At 33.4% G+C, this 23,635-nt stretch overlaps 1 protein-coding gene and 1 pseudogene across 7 annotated transcripts in view; one reads left to right on the top strand and one right to left on the bottom strand.

Moving 5' to 3' along the window:
* The window catches only part of STK3 (serine/threonine kinase 3), a 275,174-nt gene that overhangs the window by 197,503 nt on the left and 54,036 nt on the right, over positions 1-23,635 (top strand). For all 7 annotated transcript variants that reach the window (XM_036232892.1, XM_016157839.2, XM_016157837.2 and 4 more), the window contains one exon: positions 4,459-4,634. In XM_036232892.1, coding sequence (XP_036088785.1) covers positions 4,459-4,634 — 176 coding nt within the window. The remainder of the gene's footprint in view (positions 1-4,458; positions 4,635-23,635) is intronic.
* On the bottom strand, positions 2,565-2,683 carry LOC118612109 (annotated as a pseudogene).

Below are 23,635 nucleotides of genomic sequence, written 5' to 3'. Positions count from 1 at the left end.
AGGGCAGGGTGCTAAGGAGGGGCACCGGCACTGACCAGGGGGTGTTGTCTTCAGTGGATGAGTAGTGTCATGATGTGTTTTTGTTTTGTTTTGTTTTTACGAAAGCACCTACATAAGCAATGAAACATTTTCTTTACATTTGTAAAATGTAGTTCATAATGGTAAAATTTATGGGCTTCTTACTTTAGCAGGAGTTATTTCCCAAAGAAACCATTTTTACTCTTCTCTCTGATTCTGATTTTACTATATAAACATCAGTAACCCTTGTATATCAAACAGTCAAGTTTTTAGATATCTTTATGCATGTGATCCATGTTAAGTCTAGCTGATTAAAATGAGAACTTACAACACAAATAGATACGCAGTTCTATTACAAAATTACTCTTTTCTTAAAAAAAAAAAAAAAAGAATATCGATCAAAGCCTTCCTTTAAGGCATTATCTCCCCACCCCCGTGATTTGATTTGCTCAATTATTTTGTAGAAAATTTGTTGAGCTATACTTGTAATATTTTATTATTGTCATAAAAAGGTCAAAGGTGGAGAATAATTGAGGATAAATTCCTGGACTCTGTTTTGGAATAAAAAGGTTGCCATAGGAACCAGATTTCAGTTCTGAAGAGAGAGAGAGATGTCTTATAATGATGAAACCCAGAGACAAATCAAGGGTTCTTAAATCTTTTGAAAATGTTAATGGAATGTATGTGTCCAGTCCAAATGTCAGTAATGTAACCTTGTCAAATTAATCAATTTCTTTTCTTAACAATAGGAGATTTTAGGGGAAAAAGTTGAAGATAAAATACCATCCATAAGTACAAAATCTTTATATAACATTTATTGATCATTAAAATATTTTACCTTTTCTCCCATATATTTTATTCATTTGTGACATACTAGTAAAGTCTGGTCTGACAGGAAATCTTAAGGCGGCTCTGGCTGATATCTTGATCAACTCCCTAAGGAGTTCCTTTTTCATGAGTTTTGTATGTGGGATATGAAAGTGTTCTAACCTCTGAAGGTTTACTGTGAATATTGGTGTTTTATACTATCCTAATTTTGATGGAATGTTTCAGTATCTTTTCAGTGGGTATCATTTGGGTCCCATATGTCTTGTCACATTTACTTTCAAATCTTCTAAAGCCTGAGCAGCTCTAATTGAAGAATGAGTCTTCAGATAAAGTTTTTTTTTCCCTATTTTCCCACTAATACATGAATATTCTGAATGTCAGATTCCTTTGACTCTACTAGGACAGCTCATACTGAAATTGTAGTCACATAATTTTTCAAATTTATTATGCCAATATGCAGTTGTTAATAATGAAATACTAGTAGTCTCTACTAATTCAAAAGTCATGATGTTGAAAAACCACATACCATCTCATTAGCTCCTCCTTATGGCCATCAGTGTTGAACATCTGTATGTAGTCAGGACCACTCGCTGATGGTCATAGTTATTTGTGAAATTATTTGGGTAAAGGATTTGGATTCTTTCATTAAGGAACTTATACTAACTAGTTTAATGAAAAGGTAAAGATGGAAACATTTAAAAGATAATTCATGGGCTGAAAATAAAAAACAAACATTTTTGCTAATAATTATATTATTCATATTTACTTACATTATATGATAATGATTTACTTAAGTAGAGATAGGCTCAACCATCAAAACACCCATAAGAAAATGAAAAAGAAATAAGATCACTTGCAAATAGGATCTGCACATGTATAGAGGAAAACTTGGTCTCAAAGAGATGTTTGCCACCCATGCTCATAGCAACATCATTCTCAGTAAACAAAAGTGGAAGCAACCGAAGTGTCCATTGATAGATGAATGGATAAACAAAATGTGATAGATATGTACCATGGAAAATTCTTTAACTTAAAAAAGAAGGGAATTCTGACACCATGCTACAATACGGATGCACCTCGAGGACATTAAGCTAAGTGAAATGAGCCAGCCATAAAAAGACAAAAACTGTATTGATTACACTTATATGAGATAGCTAGAGTAGTCAAATTCATAGATACAGAAACTGGAATGGTAGTTTCCGGGGTTGGCAGGGAGAGGAGAATAGATTTGTTATTTAATGGGTGTAGAGTTTCAGTTTTGCAAGATGAAAAGAGTTCTAGAGATGGATGGTGGTGATGGTTCCACAACAATGTGGATGCACTAACACTACTGTACCTTTAAAAATGGTCAAGAGCATCAATTTCGTGTGCATTTTACCATAGTTGTTTTTAAAAAAAAAAAAAAAAACATTGAGAAGTCAATAAAAAACTTTGATAAAGTCATGTCATGTTGGCAATGAAGTGAAAATTTTCATATGAATAAGTACTGCCATTATCAACCTCTGTTATATCCTTCCTTACCTGAGCAAATTCACTTAAACTTCAAAGCCACCAAATAATGCACACAGAGATCTAAAAGCTGGAGAAAGTAAAGGGGAGGTAGGATGCTTGCTTGCTGAACAACTTCCTCACCTCCGACCCTTTTATTTTATTTTATTTTTTAGGCAAGGCAACCCTTGGTTGATCTCACAGATTGCAAGGACCTTGTCAGTTTACAATCTCTACAGAACCTAGTCTTCCTAAGTGGTCTCCCATCCAAGTACTAACCAGGCCCGACCCTGCTTAGCTTCTGAGATCAGATGGGATCGGGCTTGTCCAGGGTAGAATGGCCATAGACCTTTAATTTTAGTTTAAATAATTCCAGATTTGCTGATTTACCACGTAGAACAGGCATCAGATTAGTTCCATCTCATAATTCCTAAAGAGTAAAAATAAAGGCTTTTTAGCACTGTATTCTCTTGAACAAAATTAACTTACAGCTCATCCTGAGCCAACAATGTTACTTAGTTGTCATAATGGTAACGGGAGTTTTAAGTTACATTGGTACTATTACAGATGCATTCAATTGATTGGCCAGATTACTATTAGTAATATTACCTCCGATGGAGAGACTGGAATGTCTCCATAGGCAAATAAACAAGATGATGATGAGTCAGAAAAACATGTAATATGAAGGGAACTGGGGGTGTTGCACCTGGAAAAAACAACCAAGACGGTAGCCATTTATCTCTTTTTTCAGATATTTAATGCATTGGTATAGGAAAGAGGAATTTACTTGGAATGCGAGTGTAAATTACAGAAGAACAGCTTTAAATGTGATAATTTAAAAAATACTTGTAACTTAGAGTTGCGCAACAGGCTTTCTTATGTGGAAGTGTACTTCCCATTATAGACTGTATGTGAGTACAGGAATGGTGAACTGTTTAAGAAGAAGGTATGTCACTTAGTGTCTGGAGAACTGTACAGAAAATATCTTTGTGGTGGCCTGTGGGACCTTTTTCTGGAACTCTAGGGATTTAAGGAATTCAGTTTGAAAACCAGTGATCAAGACCATACCAGCCAGATGAAAAAAATCTAGTTATGACTAACGTTTATTTTCCACTTTAGTCAATGTAGGAAGTGATTCTAAGCAGAAGAATGACACGGTTTGATTTGGATTTCGAAAGAAATTGTTATCAGTATGAAACTGAAAACTGGGTGAAGTAGGGAGATGAGTTTGAAGGTTGCTGCAATGGCCTTGGCAAGAAATGATTAGGAGCTAAAGAGAATAACAGCAGTAGGTAGAGGAAAAGGGGTTAGATTTAAACAGTTGTATAAAGAAGTAGATTAAAAAGACCTAATAGTCACTGTTGTGTGATGGGAAGTGAGGAATCTGGGTTAGTTCTCTATGTCACTTTGGCAGTTGAGTAAATAACGTGGACTTTATAGATGAGCAGTGGGTTTGCAGGGAAAGACCTTGAATTTAGCTTTAGAACTGTTAAGCTAACTTACCTCAGATCCAGTAGTCTAATAGTAAGCAATGGGAAAATCAGATATAGAACTTAGGAGCAAGTTCTGGGTGGAAGAATAGAGTTGGGAATCACAGGTACTGACAGGCAAAACCATGAGAGTCCAGGAGGAAGTGGAATTAGCTAGAAAAACTATGAGGAAGCAAAGAGATATAAGAGGAACTTGGGTAAGTCCTTATAACTTCTTATACCCGATAGTGGTATACAGTGACAATAACAATGTATGCTTAAATATTTCAAAATAATACAGGTTTAAAATTTTTATTTTCTTTGACAGATTTCAAATACATCTGAAGTAATTTTAAATAAAATTACGATAAAGATTCTGCCAAAGTTTTGAAATGTTTCTGTGATCTAAGAATATCGTGGATCTCTACCTAATCATTAGTTGAATTTTTATTTAAATATATGCAAATTTAATTTGGATATATTTGTTTTTTCATTCTTGTCTTATTTTATTTTGTCTTTCATTAAATTGACTATGTTGGCTTTGAACCTGACCAGTGCAAATTTATCACATTGCTCAATAAATTATACTTAATAAAAATCATACTTCTTTAAATGTAAGATCTTATACCCTCTTTATGTTCTTTGTTTCCTTAAGGAAACGCAACTTCACCACAAGTACAAAGACCATCTTTTATGGACTACTTTGATAAACAGGACTTCAAAAATAAGAGTCATGAAAACTGTAATCAGAACATGCATGAATCCTTCCCTATGTCCAAAAATGTTTTTCCTGATAACTGGAAAGTTCCTCAAGATGGAGACTTTGACTTTGTAAGTACATTTTAATTCTCTTATTTATATTTGTTCTTCTTTATTTTATTGTCACATTGAGAAGCTTACTTGTATGTGTGTGTATAAAATCATAGACCGAATGTGAGTATAGGAATGGTGAAATTTAGTTCGCTTATAGAAAGGTACTTGCAGAGAAATGTAAATAATAGATTATAGTTAAATAAATCATAGCCCACATTTAAAGAAATATTTAGGACTCTTTAAAATTAAAATGACAACTATTTCAAAGGATATTTTTAATAATGCAAATAGGAGATACTTCTGACAGTAAATTAGTTTCCAAAACAAATGATGCAGAGACATTTATAACGTAGACATGCAGAAATTTGCCTCAACTTTGAAGGTTAACTGAGGCAAGTATTAATTCCAGTTGGTTTGTCAGAAATAAAGTCCTATTCTTTATCTAGTTAGCATGTAAACCTCAATATAAAACTGTACCTTAACACCTCTTTCATTACATTTTCCCTTTATTTCTTTTGCCTTGCTCCTTTTTATTTCTTTTAAAGAATGCATGTAATAGACAAACAGTTCTAAAGCAACTCTTTCCACATCTTGAGAGAGTAAATTCTCAAAATGAGTTCTTTAATGAAATAAAAATTTTTGTGGAGTAAATTTCTGCTTTAGCATATTTTAAATAGTATGTTACTTTTCATATGTTTCTGTAAGATTTTTCTACATAAAGTAACTACAGTCCTTTATAGCTATATTTATTAATGAATCCATTTGCTTATAAGTAAATAAAATTATAGATATAGATCTTTAAAATTTTTAAGTAATATTAAGTCATTTTGCTTAGTCAACATGTCTCTAAATGCTTTAGGATTACAAATATTCCCAAATTAATGTTAACTACTTTTCTCCTAAACGTTGTGATCATTTGAGTTTTTAATAATCAGATAATAAAGTTTCAAAATCTTTCCTCACTAAATTTAGTACTAATTGCTAACAAATATTAGCAATAGCATTGATTAGCCAAAAAACATTAATTATAGTATCTACTTATTGTTTTTTCAATTTTGAAGTTATAAATTAAAAAGTAAAATCTGTATTTCTGTAGTTCTTGTAAGATTTTACTTTAAGCTATCCACTTTTAAAAAAATTCTAAATTATTTAGAATGCTGACATTCAAGCTTTAAATCATTCATGGACATGATGAATTATGTAGAATATTTAGCTCCAAAGTACTCTGTCTTGTCTCAGTTGGAATAAATCATAATAGCCTCTGGGAAACAGTTTCAAATGAACTACAAAGTAATGAATAAGTTATCATTGTTAAGAAATAGCAAATAAAAATTTTTACTTCTGTTTCAATTAGTTTTTGCTACCACCCCAAAAATTTAATGACTTAAAATAATTTTATTTGCTCATAGTTTTGTGGATAAGCATTTTGACTAGATTCAGCCGAGAGTTCTCTTGCTCGTCTCACCTGAGGTGTCGCCAGTGGCTGCAGTCACCTAGCAACTTTAGTGGAGTTGAATGATCCAAAATTACCTCACTCGTGTGCCTGGCAGTCGCCCTGACAGTTGGCTAGGCCATATGACTCTATCAAGCAAGCCTAGGATTTTCATGTGGCAGTAGCAGCCTGCTAAGAGGGTAATAGTAGAAGCTGTAAGGCCTCTTGAGACCTATGCCTAGGATCTCCACAGTGTCCATTTATAATAGCATCAAAAAGAATGAATACTTAGAAAGAATCGTAACCAGGGGAGTGAAAGACTTGTACACTAAAAACTGCAGAACATTGCGGCAAAACATGGAAAGACATCTCATGCTGATGGATTGGAAGACTTAATATTGTTAAGATGTCAGTATTGTTTAAAGCAATCTGTAGGTTTAATGTAAGCTCTATAAAAATCCGAATGACTTTTGTTTGTAGAAATAGAAAAAGCCATCCTAAAATTCGTAAAGAATTTTAGGGCACTTGAATAGTCAAAACAATCTGAAAAAACAGAAAGTTGGAGGTCTCATACTTTCTGATTTCAAAACTTACTATAAAGCCATAGTAATCAAAACCAAAGCTACAGTAATCAAAACACACAGACATATAAACCAATGGAGAATAGAGAGCCTAGAAATAAACATATATAGTCAGACGGTTTTTGACGAGAGTACCAAGATCATTTCATGAGGAAAAGATAGTCTTGTCAACAAATGATGCTGGGAAAACTGGATATCCATATGCAAAAGAATGAAGTTGGGCCCTTACCTTATACCCTATACAAAAATTAACTAAAAATGAATCAAAGATCTAAACATAACAAACTATAAAACTCCTAGAAAAAAACAGGGGAAAAGCTTCATGACATTGCATTTGATGATGATTTCTTAGATATGATACCAAAGCACAGGCAACAAAAGAAAAAATTAAATAAATTGAACTATTGCAAAATTACAACTTTTGTGCATCAAGGGACACTATCAAGAGAATGAAAAGGCAACCCAGGCAATGGAGACCTTTGCAAATTATGTATTCAATAAAGGGATAACATCCTGGATATGTAAAGCACTCCTACATCTCAAGAACACCAAAAAGTTAACAAATGAAAAATGCTTAATATCACTAATAGTAGGGAAATGCAAATCAAAACCATGAGGTACCACTTCACACCCATTAAGATGGCTATTGTACACACACACACACACACACACACACGAGGTGGGAGGAGAAGTCGGTGAGGATGTGAAGAAGTTGGAACCCTTCCTTGTGCACTGTAGATGGGAATGTAAAGTGGTTTAGCTGTTGTAGAAAACAACATGGCATTCTTCCAAAAAATTTAATGGAATCACCATGTGATCCTGTAATTCCGCTTCTGGGTATATGCCCAAAAGAAGAGAAAGCAGGATCTCACATTTGTACATCCATATTCATAGCAACATTATTCACAATAGCCACAAGGTCGAAGCAACCCAAATGGCCTTAAAATGTGGTATATACATACAGTGGAATAGTAGTCATCCTAAAAATGAAAGAAATTCTGACATGTGCCATAACATGGATGAACCTTGAAGATATTATGCTAAATAAAATAGCCAGTCACAAAAGGATGTATACTGTGTGAGTCCACTTAGATAAGATACCTAGAGTAGTCAGATTTGTAGAAATAGAAAATAAAATGCTAGTTGCCAGGGGCTGGGATAGAGGGGAGATGGGGAGTTATTGCTTAACAGGCATAGAATTTGTTTTGCAGGATGAAAAATGTTCAGGATGGATAGTCATGATTGTCGCACAACAGTATGAATATGGTAAATTCCATTGAACTGTACACCTAAATGATTAAAATGGTGAATTTCAACTTACATGTATTTTACCACAATATAAAAGTAAATAAAAGAGGAAAAAATATTTGCATAGTGTAACTTCTACTATATTTTGTTAGTCAAAATATGTCAGAAGGCCAGTCTGGAATCAAGATTTTGGAGTCCTATCTGAAAATTCCAAAATTTGTTAGAAAACAAACTAACTTAAGAAATGTTCTACTTTCTGCTTTGGTATCTGCTAGGCACTATGGATATATATAGATATATTATATATATATGTATATGTATATATATATACATATACATATATATATAAATTTTTTAAATTAAGAAAACAAGATATAAATTAAGTATTAAGTTGTAATCCAGAGCAGTACTTCAGATGTTGTATGGTTTTGCATAAGACGCATACTCAGTAAAGGCTGGAGTAGTTTATGAAATTATGCTGTTCTGGAGGGAGATTTTGTTTCAGCTTTGAAAGATGGACAGCAGGAGGGAATGCAGGCACTACAAAACATGATGCATGTAATAAAAAGCTTCGATATAGGAAACTACAAGTTGTATTGCGTGACAATGAAGTAGAAACCTTCAAGTTTATTTGAAACAGTATGGGAGATGAGGTAGAAATGGTCAGGTGGTAGAAGCCTTGAGTGCAAGATTGCAAAGTCTGAATTTGTATTGCATAGATTGTAGAAAGCCATTGAAAGTTCTTAAGCTGGAGAATGGCATGATAAAGTGTTTTAAGAATATTAATCTTAATGGCAGGATTTGATTGATAGGAAAAGACGAGAGATAGGGGAAAACCAGTTATGTGAAATAGGCTTGAAATAATATAGACGGTCCTGACTTACTATGGTTTGACTTAATGACTTTTCAACTTTAGATGGTGTGAAAGTGATATGCATTCAATAGAAACAGTACTTCGAATTTTGAATTTTGATCTTGTCCAGGGCTAGTGATAAGTGATATGAGATCCTCTCGTAATACTGGGCAGCAGCAGTGAGCCACAGCTCCCAGTGAGGCACGTAGTCACTAGAGTAAACAGCAGATACTCTCCAGTGTACTGTGTTGCCACATTTGCATTCTGAGCATGTTTAAGGTAAGCTAGGCTTAGTTATAGTGTTCAGGAGGTTAAGTGTATCAAATGTATTTTTGGCTAACAGTATTTTCAACTTAGGAAAATAAAAAAGGAAAATGTCCTCATAGTAGGAAAGATGCATCAACAGATCCTATAACTAGATCCTATTTTTCCAGGATTATTTCTTTTCTGACTTATGCAGGGCATGTAGCCTTAAAAGGGAAGTGGGGGGATAGACAGAGGGACTAGGGGAGTTCCTCCTTCTCCAACATTTACTAAACCTGTCAACTGGAACTGCTCAACCCCTCAGCACTTTGAGGAAAGTGGAAAGTGTAATAGCTAATGAGGATAGTGTAAGTGGGAATAAATAGATGAATAAAGGAAGGATTGCCAGATGAATAAAGAATTGCTAGGAGTAGTAGTGAGTGTGGTAAAAGACAAAAAGTATATAAGAGAAGCCAAAAGAGAGTAGGAAAAGAGGAAGCATAGGTGGCAAAGTGTAAAGGGTTCAATAGAATACTTTGCTTACAGAATAAAAAAATGCACTAAAAACAAAGACAGATTTCTACTTAAGACACCAGCTGGTAATAATAAGGGAAATCTGGTCTTACTCATTTCATCATATATTAGATATAGAATGTTAAAAAATGTGACTCATAAAAGTAAACAGTGTGCTAAGGTTTATGTGTTTATCTTTTCTCTTTATGCTGTATCTCAAGACTGCCTCCCAAAAGAACTGGATTTTATGTGATTCCTATGTCTGTTAAATAGAAATTGCTTAAAACAGCCTAAAGTTATTTTGACCACATTTCCAGGACATAGAAGGCTTATCCTTCTACATTGAGGAAAATAGGTTTCATGAAAGAAAAATGAAAGAGAACACTTCATTGTGTTTTATTGTATTCAGAGCAGATTCGCAAAGGATAAAACTTACTCAGTGAGGCACCTGCTAGACAGATGTCCAGAGTAGGAGGAAGCATTCTTTCTTTATCTTAAAGCCTGTCCACAACACAGTTTGTGTATTTTTATTTTTATTTTTATTTTTATTTTTTTTAGCTCTTGTCCTTTGGATTATCTGTGAACTGTTATTTCATGTTATGTTCCTGGGTGTAATGAGGTGACAGGAGAATCAATTTATGATTTCACCAATTTTAGGGTAATGTAAAGATAGGATAAAATATATTTGGGCTAATTGAACCAATTAGTTCAACTCTACTAAGAAAGTTCTGTTTAGGGTATGCCTATGAAGATTTAGAAAACAAATGTAAAAGTCAAAGCTGTTTATTATAGCACTAGTATAATGTTTCAGTTTTTGTTAGAATTATTTCCAAACAGCCTTAACATCCAGATTGTTTAGTGTTAAATAGAGAGCATGTCGATCATGTTTTGCAGAAGTTACAGTATCATACTTTAATAGATATATATGTAAAGATTTTGGAATAAGAACAAAAACTTTAAAAGCCATCTGTTAACCCAGTATACTGATTCCAATTTTTTTAAAAAAGAAAGCAGTGGGGTTGACAATAATTACTAGTATAAGAGGAATTAGGTCAATTAACCATTTTTTGTTTTTGACTCAAACTGAATTGTAAGTTAACATTTGATTACTACGATTCTTAAGTATTCATTCAATTTGTGGAGTTTTTTGTTTGTTTGTTTTGAGCTAAGGGACACAAGAATTCTCCAGAGCAGCACTGGAAAAAAAGTCTCAATCATTGAGGCAGAGGAGGAAAAAAAAATCCCCTTCTCCAAGTGTAAATTTGCCTCAGACTTTTCTAAGTTTTTTGCAGTCCTACCTCTGATTCTGGATTGGCAAGTCAGCATGGTTGTAGGGAAACAAAAAACCAAGCAACAACAAAAAATCCTCACTGTTACAAACGCAGAAAGCAGTAAACCCAGAGAAAGTACCAGCCCTGCTGCTGGAGCCACCATGGGCATTTTAGGAATAAGTCCCTTGTTCTGAAGAAATGTTTCTTTCTCAGGATCTTTTCACCTTCCTAGAGCAGCCAACAGTTATGGAGGGCAATAAAGTGGAGACAGTGGTGGAATACAAGAGCTCACAAAAACATTCAGCAACACAGGCCCCATAGAACAATGAGAGAAAAACTTGAGCCAGCAGCATCTACCAGTTTTTACCTGTGTAGCAGTATACTATCATCTGCTTTATTTACTTAAATACAGATAATGTTTTTGCTTTGCAAAGAAACATTGGCTAGAAGTTTTCCTTGTAGTGTACTCCTTAATCAAAGGACTTCTTGTTCTCTTCAGTCCCTCATTGTGTGGACTGAGGAAACCACTTCAGTTGAGTCAAGTATTTAAGCATATTGTCATCAATTAGCTTTGCATTAATTAAATGATTATTGTTAAGTATTTCCAGATGTTTCCAAGAGTGTTAACAAAGCATATGTGCTAACAAAAGATAACCGTAGGTATTTCAGATTTATTTCTTCTAAGGTAAAGAAGAAATAAACACAAAATCTCAAATATTTTAGTGGACAGCCCTGGATGAGAGTTTATGATTACAGGTGTACATGTGGCATGAACTTGAGTGTATGCGACACATTGTGCTTTCACTACTGACTCTTTCCTTGTAGAGCCAACAGGAAATTAAAATTAATGAGAAGCCTGCACTTTGAAATACTTGTGGAGTTTTGACTGCTTCAGTCCTTTGCCAGCTCACGAAATCTGCACTGGCAGTCGTATCCAACAGATGGTGTGGCTGTGCACGGTCGTATCATGTGATTGTCTAGGTCCATGTAGAATTTTTACAAGATTTTGACCATCAATCTACTAAGGCATTTAAGACAGTCATAACTTTCATTTTGAAAAGAGGGTGGCCTCCTTCAAATATAAGTGTTTATATACAAGTCGGAAAAAAAGTTAAGAGTTAATTAGTCACTGGGCAACTAAACCGAATTTAATTGATACTATAGTAAAAACAACAAAAAGTTTAGTGTCTCTGAACTGCTGCACTGTTTTTTTCCCTTCAGTATAATTTAGTCCATTTGGCCACCTGTGGTAGAATAAGCATCTTGCTTTCTTATGCCTAAATATGCTGTTGAAGGCGTCCATGATTTCTGAAATTTTTACTTGGCGGTTGTGTTTAGTCAATGTCTACTGAAACATTAAGATAATTCTGCTTATTTAGGTAATTAATACCCTAAGTTATAATGCACTATATCATCATTTCCTTTTCAAATTAAAGTGAGCAGGCCTGTACTTACTGGATTAATTAAGATAGAAAGCACAGGTGCAGTATGTGGTTTCTTGTCACCGTGTTGGAATTTATTAAGATATTTAAAGCACATGGCAAAAAGAAAAATGACTTACCATAGAGAGTTCTAAAAAGCATAAGCTTTTCTCATAGTAAGTTTTTTTTTAAAATGCCATTTATTTAGAAGATTGTGTTGAAAAATTGTCTACTTTAAAACAAAGATGTTGTATTCCAAGCATATGTTATGGCTAATGTTGATATGCGAGGAGGTTATTTTGACTCCGTGGGCTTTCTTTTCATAACTTTATTTTGAATGTTTAGTCAGTGAGCAATGGGGACTGTTGGGTGATTGAATCAAAAAAAATGTTAAGAACCAATAGTGAAATTTAGGATCAAAGACTGGACAATATAATTTATTACCTTTTAATTTAAGACTGATGCCTCAAGGTGTTGACTTCTTAAATAAACCATTTGATTTCAAATAAGTTGTTAGAATTGATTGAGGTTACTAAGAATGAATATAGCAAGTTGTATTGATAATAGTTCTTTTTTACTTTGTCATAAATGAATTTCTTTACATCTAAAATTATTTTTGTCCTTTCACACTTAATTAGGGTTTTCAGAATATCCATAGTAGTTTAGTGTCAGAACCCTTCCCATAACTAACTTTTATCATACTTCCCGACATATATCTTTCACAAATACATAGTTCTCTTGGGGACTGTTAGATTTGTTGGCCTGGTTAAAGTAATACTGACACCTTTCTGTCATGTCCTGACATTAGGTTGGCAACCTTTTCCCATAGTACCTCTTACTCATTAAAATAGAAAATTTTCATTAGGTTGGAGTCTTTGGATTGGAAGACTTTCCAGTAAATAACAGCTTTTTTTTTTTTTAAATCCCAAACCTAGTTGTCTTGATTCAAAACCAAACTAGTTTTGTAATTGTCTTTGTCAAGAGCAGTAATATCTTCCCAGAAATAGAGACACATCTTAAGGAGACAAGTGAAAGAGGGTATCAAGCTAACATATACTAGCAAATAAAAGATTTTTGGAAAACATATCTTAATTTTATTTATTTTGAAGATATATTTTCATAATTCTTAGCAAATGAACTGTTTTCTTTATGAATTGAGTAATGTGATATGTAGTATACTATTATAATTAAAGCTGTTGTTAATTACTAAGGTTTCTTAGAAAACACTCAGTAACCTGGATTAGAATATCAAATTGTAACGTGCAGTCCTTCAGTTTCATTTTTAATTGTGTAGCTTAATATGAGACTACAAATGAAGCTACATAATAGCCAAGGATGCAAATATATAAATATGTAAAAAGCTAATAACCAGCCATACTCTTTTACTGCCTAGCCATATTAAATGAGTAGACAGTTGTGTATTATCATTGCTAATGAAGATCTAAAACAGACAGTCATTTTAGTGATTGTATTCTTTGATGAAAAGAAATTTGCTGTCTTTAACTCATTAGAACTTCAGTGATGGTATAAAATTCCTGAAATTGCCTTACTTTTGATTTTCAACTTTTTATCATTCTTGCCTTGATTATGAACATTGACTTTCCCTTAGCATATCACGTAAGGCACAATAGAAATAAGATACAGATAAATCCCCCCTTGATTTTCAGAAATAAGCAAGTTATAACTAATGTCTGCAAACATTTTTTTTTTCGTTTTCTTTTATTATAGAATTATAGTCTTCTAGGAAAACATTCATTAAATAACTAAGTTAAGGAAATTATTGTTATTATGCAGCCCTTAGCAGTCTAGTAGTCGTCACTTAACAGCAGCTTTTTAGATAAGCTAGAAATTCAGCTTTACAAAAAAGGTGTCTTTTTGAGGCATTTTCCAGAACTTAGTCTACCTGTGAGTTTCTTTTTGTGTTTTGCATTATTTGTCTTACCTGTAAGAATTTCCTTTTTGTTTATAGTGATTTATACTTTTTTCCCTCTCCACTCCACATTAAAATTATCAAGCTTTCATTCATTTGAGTACTATGCCACATTTTGCTATGACTTGTGATAGGAAGCTGCATGAAGTTTAAAACTTCAGCATCAGCATCTGAAATCGTTTTTCCACCTAACCAGTTCTTTAGGTTCAAGGTGGTATGTGCAGTTTTGTCTGCAGGTATAATTTTACTATTCAGAATTTGTCTTTTTTTTTTTTTTTGCTTTTGATTAATAAACTAAGTATTAGTAAATATAATAGCTTCTATATATATTGAGAGCTTACTGTGTGCTGAGTATATTTCAAAGCACTCTCTTGACAACGATCCTTTGATGATCATATTGTTATCCCCTACCCCCCCTTTTTTTTTTTTTTACAAGTAAGTTTGAGGATAAATGTCACATAGCCTTTTGGTGGCAAAATACGAACCTAGGAAATTTGATTTTACAACTTAACAATTAGCTTGAGTCATAAGATAAAGCCATTAATTAAGAAAAAGAGAACATAGGTAGGTTATAACACATAACCAAACCTGGGTAGACGCAAAGCTAAAGATCATTAGAATAAAGTAGGGTAGGGGTTCAGAGATCAGGTGGGCAGACATTCAGGGTCCAAAATGATATGGCTTAGCCAGTGATGCATAACGCTTTTCTGCACACTTCACCTGGGCCAGAAAACATGTCCGAAAAGAGCTAGCGTGTTCACAGGGTAATATTGGTTAAGATGCAGAAATGACCTAGGTTGGAAAGGCCTTTACTGCCAAGTGGAGGCTTCTGGTGTGTATTTAGCCTTAATCCAGTGGGCAGTGAATAGCTAGTGCAGACTTTTTATTAGGAAAGTATCTCTAAGTTGGGTTTTTAGTGTTAAGGTGAAACATAGACAGGAATTGGATAGATGGGAGAGTAGAAGGACTGCATTGAAGACTGTTGAAATCGTTAAAGTAGATAAGGCAAAGATATTAGAGAAGAGAGGCTACATTTAAGAAATCATCTAGTTTAGATTAGATCATTTATAATCATATGCATATGATAACCGGTTGTGTACAGGAGCTTAAGGTAAAGAAGTTGTTTTCTGATTTAGAGAATTAGATTGATGGTGTTGCCATTGAATGAGATACAGAATAGGAAAGGAGAGAAGAACAAGTTTTGGAGTTTGGGTGTGGAGGGTGAGCTGATGAATTCTGTTGTGGATTTATTGTTTGTAATGTCTATAGGACGTATAAATCTGCTGGGTAGTTGAAAATAAAAGATGAAGCTATGTATTTGGTGATATTTGGCTTAAAAAGGGTACATGAGATCACTCAGAAAGAGCCTTGAAATAAGCAGAGATGGTTATCCAAAATGGATTTCTAGGGAATCCCAAATTTAAGGTGGGTAAAAAAGGAGTAGTGAGCAGAGGAGACTGGCTTTATCTAGCTATGGATTTAAGTTCAGCCAAGCTTAAGCAGACAAGTAACAGCTGTCCCTTGAGAATTTGCCATGGGTAACATTTTGCTTCTTTTGGGAGGGGGGGTATATCAGCGTTAAAAGAATAGTTTCAGCTGCAAGTTTTTTGTTATCAGCACTATGAGGATTCATCCTGGTATCAGGGAGTATATATAAGTGTGTAAGTAGTTTTTAAACAGTTACAACTCATTAAGGATAAACCCGAAATAGCTTTTTCTCAAAATCTACCTGGCACCATGTACTCTCTAACTTCTCTTTTCCGTCTCTTAACTATGCCTTTGGATAAATGCTACAACTTTCTTTCTGGTCACTTATGTTTAGTAAATCTGACTAGTTTAAAATTATAATCTCAAATTTTATTTAAATCTCACCTGATTATTCGCTGCCCTTCTTCTCAGGGCAGGCTACCTAAGTGGTTGAAGACAGTTGGCGTGCTTTCTCCTCTCCATAGTCTAGCTCTTGAAGGGGCGAGGTTGGGTAGGTTAGAGGAGGGACAAAAGAGACAGAGATCATCTTCTGAACCTGGTCATCGAAGGTGATGTGTCCAACTCTGGCATAATCTGGTTTTAACTGCTGTAGAATGTCTCAACCGACGTGAATTATGTGTGGATTTCTTGGAATGTTAGTCTTACCCTGGCTCCCTTTCTCATTTCAAAAATGGTCACCTCATCTCCTTTCTGTTCTACCAGTTTCAACTCTTCTCTAAGTGGGGTATGGATGCACTTGATCAGCAGCCTTTCCTTCTTCTTATCTCTGTGTTCCCTCACATGGGGCCATGGGAATCAATGATGTTCTATTTCTAGGGTCTCAGGGGATGAATGGGTAGCTGGGGGGAGTGTGAAAGGCACTCCCTATTCTTTCCTTCCCAGGTATATTATTTCTGTGGCCCTATTAGGTTAGCTGGTGCAGACTGCTCCAGCAAGCCTCCCATCTTCAGAAAAATGTTTACCCTCAACTCTGACACACTTCCAGGGATAAATGTCAAGTCGTGTAAGAACATATTCATCAGGCTGAATTCTATTCCAATGGCAGCACAAAGGCAGATCCCTGTTTAGTTTCAGTCATCTGGGAGTGAGATGCTAGTCTCCCTTTCTTTCAGGGACCCACAGTATCTGCAATGGAATATCTTGATGCTTCCCAACTTGGCTTGAGTGAGGAAGCTCACTTAACAAACACTACAGCTCACTGCTCGAAATTCACCCTTTCCTTAATTCATCTTTTTATCAGGCTAGAGTGATGTTTTGGGAGTTGCGAGACTCCTTCTGTAGCCTTTTAGTAAACTGAGGGGCAGCAGTTTGGCTCCATTTGGTTGGTGGCTCTCTGTAAGGTAGGGGGTGCTTGTGCATCATTTTCATCTTTGCTGTGAATCTCTCCCTTCAAATCAGGGGCAACCAAAAACTCTTCACTCAGTAGTATTTTTTAAGAATAAATATTCTTAAAAATATTTAAGAAATAATTTAGTTCCTTCATCGTTTATCCAGTGAACATTTTTATGTCCTTGCTACATGCTATGCTCTCATAATTACGTACATGCTACATGCTGTGCACTTGTAATTTTATCAAGTTGCTGCCCTGGAGAAGCCTCCAGACAACTGATAGGAATGAACATAAGAACACTTAATTATTTCACCTGTAGATAAATTGACCAGACCCACTGATCTGAAAAATCTGATTACAGTAGAATCAGTAGGCTCAAAAATAACATGAAAGTGAAAATGCAAAATTTTGATTGAGGTTATTTTTGACTAAATAGAAATATTTGACCAACATTTAGAATTTATACTACCTCAGATTACAGAATTTCTGGTGGCATCAGGTACACAAAACCATAAATCAAGTGGACCAAACCGATAATTCTTACAAATCATTTACTTGAAGATTTAGTTTGAAGTTTCTCCAAGAGGAATTTAAATGAGATAATAAGGTCAAGTCTACTTTGACCAACTTTTTGCTATGAAACTTTTAGCTTCATACTAATAAAATATTAAGTGGGTACTGCCCATATATGGCACATATTTATGTATTTATCTCTGGTTTGTGTAATCCAGAATTCTGTGAGACTTCAAAAGTTATACTCATTTTGTATCTCTAAGGTAATATTTTATAATTTGTTGGTTACCCATGTAAAAGTTGAGTCTGAAGGTTTAACTGTGAAAATAAACAGAATCCATGTGAAGGAGCCTAGAAAAATTCAAGCTAACACCATCATCTCCAATAAGTTCATCATTCTAAAAGGTAAAAAAGAAAAAAAGAAAAAATCACATCCATTTTAAAAGCTAAAGGCTATTTTAAAATATGAGACATATGGGATTTTTCATTCCAGTTTCCATTTCATAATTAAGACATTTAAAAAAGTATCATATATGTTAGCTTAGCTGTAAAAAATTAATGTATAATCTCTGAATTAAATGAATATTCCTCTAAAGTCAACCTTTATTTTATAATTTAGAGAAAACCTGTTTCATATCAATATTTAAAATAAGTATCAGATAATAAAAGCAGCTTCTAATGGCAGGGCAAGTACTTTTAAAACACTTGAACTTTTTTATTCAGGTTCTGTGTTCTGTGTTCAGATTGATAATAGATTGCAGGATTAGGTGGATTGTGTTAATGTACCTGCATATTTCTCTGAATTAAAATAATAGCTTTCTATTATTTTAATTCATGATAAATTTTTTAAAGAAATGATAATGATTTAAGAGAAGGCATTCAAGAAACGTACGAGTTCACACTTTTACTCAATTTTATATTAATGTACTCAATATATTTAGCTTTTTGTGTTCAGTGTAGCATCAGTTAGCTTTCCTTTAGAATAGAAAGAAATTTTATTTAATTTTTTTACATCTCTACTAAATAAAAATAATTACAAAGTGTTATTTATTTTGTACTTTTTAAATTATTATATTTTAAAGGTTATGAGACATGTAAATATTAACTTACTAGATATTGTATTTAAATAGATTTAAATTATTATTATATTTTATATTTTACATTATATTTTAAAGGTTATGAGACATGTAAATATTAACTTACTAGATATTGTATTTAAATAGATTTAAATAACACATAAATAAGCAGTTATCTTACTAGAATTTATTCATTTTTTTAACATTATTTATTTAATTAGCATTTCCAGAACATAGGAAAATATTAATAAGGTTAACATTGAGGTTAGAACATGGCTGAGTCACACTTTTGAGAATTGCTTGAGATTACTTGATTTAAATATGAATTAAAATATACTGGCCTAATTTTAATTATTTTTTCTAGAGTAACATACTGACAATTAAACTTTCTTTTTAGTTTTTTTATGTCCATTTTTTCAGCATATTTTAAGTACCCTGTATGCTTTTTCATCTTCCTTTAGAAATTCACTCATTCAAGGGAACCACTTGAAAAACATCCCTGTAGTGTGATCTGCTCTTCTCACCTTACTCAGAATAAGGGTATCCTATTTTATCTGTTGCAGAGCCGTTATACTTTAGGGTCTAACACAGTCAGCTGGTTTGCCACCCTGTCAAATCAGATGCTTGAAAATTGAAGCAAACAGCATTTTCCCTAACCCCAACTGCCAACGACTTTATTAAACTTCACAAAGAATTAATTACTTGTAAAAAGAATTATAAATTTGATATATTTGCTTTCAGTCTGCTTGATGTTTTCTTATTTGTCCAAATGTGAATTCTGGCCGAAAAAACTGGATTTAATTATCTTTTATAAATTATTGGAGGAAGAGGGGAGGTAAATGGGGTAAAAGGGGTCAAATATGCGGTGACATTAAAGAATTAAAAATAAATTAATTTAAAATTTAAAAAATAAATTGTTAATAGCTAAAAGGGTACTAGTTCATAATATTGAGAGCATCTATGAATAACCTTTGAATTAGTAATGATTGATTTACAGTTAAAACAAAATCCCCCAGTGTTAAACAGGGGCCGAAAAAAAGAAGGAAAGTCTGCAGGTGGGAGTAGTGATCATAGGCCGTTTGGCCTGGTAAAAAAATTATTTGCAAAAATTATTAGGAAATTGGAAGGAGAAAAATAGCATATATAACTGTTTTCTGACATAGACAGAAATAGGACTTGCATATTTGTAGTGTGCCTCTGGATTAATACTACTTAAATAATACTTAATAGCTGCATAAGAAACTATCCCTAGCAATCCTTTCTCTATTATAGAAATTCATTATGTATTAGAATAAGTTATCGAGATCACTTGTTTTGACAGTTTCTGAACTAATATTTTATATTTGTTTATTACCTGGACCAAAAATATTAACAAAATTCATTTTAATGCCTAATGCTTTTCTTTTTTTATGCCTTTCTTTTGAATTTATTCTTGGTTGTCAACTTAAAATACCTTGATATTGGGCCCTATAAAATTTTAGAGAACTTGTTTTCATTAAATAAGAGTGATTTGAATAAATGTCAGTGAACAATAGATATATTTCAAATAAAATCTTAACAACTGTTAGAAAATATTAATTTCAAAATACATTTTTATAATTGAGTGACTTCTGTAAGTAACTTCTATTGAGTAGAAAATAGGATTTTTGATAGGATAGAGAATACTGAGTAATTTTATATGTAGATAAATTATTTAATATTGATGAACTTTAGATTTACTTACAGTCTTGTTAAAAGACTATTTGCAGTCGCAGTACTTCTCATTCTGTTTGTTTTATTCTCCAGTATGTAGTTTAATTTATGGTCAACTTAAAATTTGAAAGTCTATCTGTGATAAATTCAAAGGTTAGGTTTATGAGATCATTTATTTTATGCCATTGTTGCTAAAAGAGCTATTCAATTATTATGTGAGGTTCTTTCAAATCAAAACTTAAAGTATGTCAAAGTAATTCTCAATAATTCTGTTAAGACGTTTTTATTAAATTTATCAACCTATTAATAAAATTTGCATGGTAGTTATCTAAGTGAACACAAGGTTCACAGGGTAACTTAGGTAAAACAGCCTAAATATTTTAAATGCTATGAATCTCGATTTTTAAATGAATATACACTTCACACACACACACACACACACCTACCTATATTTGAAATTATGACATAAATTACATGTGTTACTTTAAAAAGGTTTAAAAGTAAAATGAAATTTCTGTTGCTGTGCCAGCATTAGGAGTGCTTAGGAAAAGCTTAGAGAATGCCCAAGAAATTGATATTGAAACCTATGTAAACATATTTAGTTCAAGCCAAGAAAAGAAAAGGTATTTTGTTCCTGTAATTATTTTACTTTCTCCAAGTTCTCTTTCATCATGTGCTGAATCTCTAACAGGTTAGATCATTAAGCAGACTTCTTAGATTAAAAAAAAAGTCTAAGGAAGCTTATTAGGAAGAGACTTGATCCAGCACATTTGGGATGGGTTTTGGAAAGCTTTTAATTTTTTTTATATCAGTTTACCTGAGCTTTTGTTTACTCATTTTATGAAGCATGTAAGAATACATCATTAGTTTTTAATTTGAACTTTCCTAATTCTTTTGCATTTTAAAAGAGATCAAGACCATGTGGCTAGAATATTTATTAGAAAGCTTTTTAGAATATGTGTACCAGTAATTTTTTTTTTTTTTGATGACATTGGTTAACAAAATCCAGTAAGTTTCAAGTGTACAATGCAACAGTAAGGCGTGTATATATTGCATTGTATGTTCACCACCGATAGGTAGATTTCTTTCTTTCACCACATATTTAACCCCTTTCACCCCATCTACCTCCCTTTCACTGCCTGCCCCCTTGCCTCTGGTCTGTTGTCTATGTCCATGAGTCTCTGTTTGTCTTGTTTGTTTGTTGCTTTTAGGTTCGTACCCCCCCCCCCCATATAAATAATATCATGTGGTTTTCAACTTTTTCTGTCTGGCTTATTTCAAACCATATTTCGCTTAGCAAGATTATCTTATCATCCATGTTGTCGCAGATTGAAGTATTTCATCTCTTCTTATGGCTGAGTAATATTCCATTGTATATATGTACCACAGCTTCTGTAGCCAGTCACCTATCGTAGGACATTTCGGTTGCTTCCATGTCCTGGCCACTGTGGATAGTGCTTCTATGAACATCGGTGTGCAAATACCTTTTCAGATATGAGTTTTCAAATCTTCACATATTGGGGTCAATACTCAGTAGAGGGATTGCTGGATCATATGGTACATTAACTCTTAGTTTTTTTGAGGACTATCTATACTGTTTTCCATAGTGGCTGTACCAGTTTGTAGTCCCACCAGCAGTGTATGAGGATTCCTTTTTCTCTGCACCCTCTACAACATTACTTGTAACTTGTCCTATTGATTATAGCTATTCTAACAGGTGTGAGATGGTATCTTCTTGTGGTTTGGATTTGCATTTCTCTAATAGCTAGTGATGTTGAGAATGTTTCAAGTATTTGTTGGCCATGTGTATGTCTTCTAGGGAGAAGTGTCTGTTCAAATCCTCTGCCCATTTTTAATTGGATCATTTGTTTTTTGTTGTTTGTTGTTACTGAGTCATATGAGTTCCTTGTATGTTTTAGATATTAGGCCCTTATCTGAGGCATTGCTTGCAAATATATTTTCCCATTCATATGGTTGTCTCTTTGCCTTGTTGGTGGTTTCTTTTGCTGTGCAGAAGTTTTTTAGTTCGATGTAGTCCCATTCATTTATTTTTGCTTCTACTTCCCTTGCCTTAGAGGTCAAATTCATTAAATCCTCTTTAAGTCCAAGCTCCTTGAGTTTAGTTCCTCTGTTTTCTTCTATGCATTTTATTGTTTCAGTCTTATTTCAGGTCCTTAATTCATTTTGAGTTAATTTTGGTGTATGGTGATAGACAACAATCTAGTTTCAGTTTTTTTGCAGGTGGCTTTCCAGTTTTCCTAGCACCATTTATTGAAGAGGCTTTCCTTTCTCCACTGTATGTTTTTGGCTCTTAGGTCGAAACTTATTTGCCCATATAAACATGAGTTTACTTCTGGACTCTTTAATTCTGTTCCATTGGTCCATGTGTCTGTTCTGCTGCCAATACCATGCAGTTTGGGTTACTGTCACTTTGTGGTATAATTTGAAGTCAGGCAGAGTCATGCCTCCATCCTCGTTCTTTTTTCTCAGGATGGCTTTGGCAATTTGGAGTCTTTTGTGTTTCCGTAAAATATGATGATTTTTTGTTCTATTTCTTTAAAAAATGCTGAGAGGATTTATTGGGGGTTGCATTAAATCTGTATAATGCTTTAAGTAATAGGGTCATTTTAACTATGTTGATTCTTCTAATCCAAGAACATGGAATATCTTTCATTTCCTTTGTATCTTCTTCAATTTCTTTTAATAAGGTATTATAGTTTTCATTATATAAGTCCTTCACATGTTTCATTAGATTTATTTCTAGGTATTTTATTCTTTTTTTTTTTTTTTTTTTGGTAAATGCAAAGGAATTATTTTTCCACTTCTTTTTCTGACAATTCGTTATTAGTATAGAAATGCAATGGATTTTTGAGCATTGATTTTGTATCCAGTAACTTTACAGTATTTGCTTATTGTTTCTAGTAGTGTTCTTGTCAAGTCTTTAGGGTTTTCTATATAGAAAATCATGTCAATCTCAAATAGTGACAGTTTGACTTCTTTATTTCCTTTTGGGTTGCCTTTTATATCTTTCTCTTGCCTGCTTGTACTCGCTAGGCCCTCCAATGATATGTTGAATAACAGTGGCAATACTGAATTTTGTTTCTGATCTTAGAGGGAAGGTTTTTTGTTTTTTACCATTAAGTACAGTGTTGGCTGAGGGTTTGTCATAGATGGCCTTTATTATGTTAAGGGCCTTTCCTTGTATACCAATTTTGTTAAGTGTTTTGATCATAAATGAATGCTGTATCTTGTTGAAAGCTTTTTCTGCATCTATTGATATTGTTATGTTGAAAGCTTTTTCTGCATCTATTTAATTCTCATTTTTAATTTGTTTATGTGGTGTATCACATTAATCAATTTGCATATGTCTAACCATCCCTCTGCCTCTGGGATGAAGCCCACTTGATCTTGGTGTATAATCTTTTTAA

The sequence above is a fragment of the Rousettus aegyptiacus genome, unplaced genomic scaffold (genome assembly GCF_014176215.1).
Source record: "Rousettus aegyptiacus isolate mRouAeg1 unplaced genomic scaffold, mRouAeg1.p scaffold_m13_p_15, whole genome shotgun sequence".
Lineage (NCBI taxonomy): Eukaryota > Metazoa > Chordata > Mammalia > Chiroptera > Pteropodidae > Rousettus > Rousettus aegyptiacus.
The sequence above is the reverse complement of the archived record's forward strand: the minus strand, read 5'-3'. Positions and strand labels throughout refer to the sequence as shown.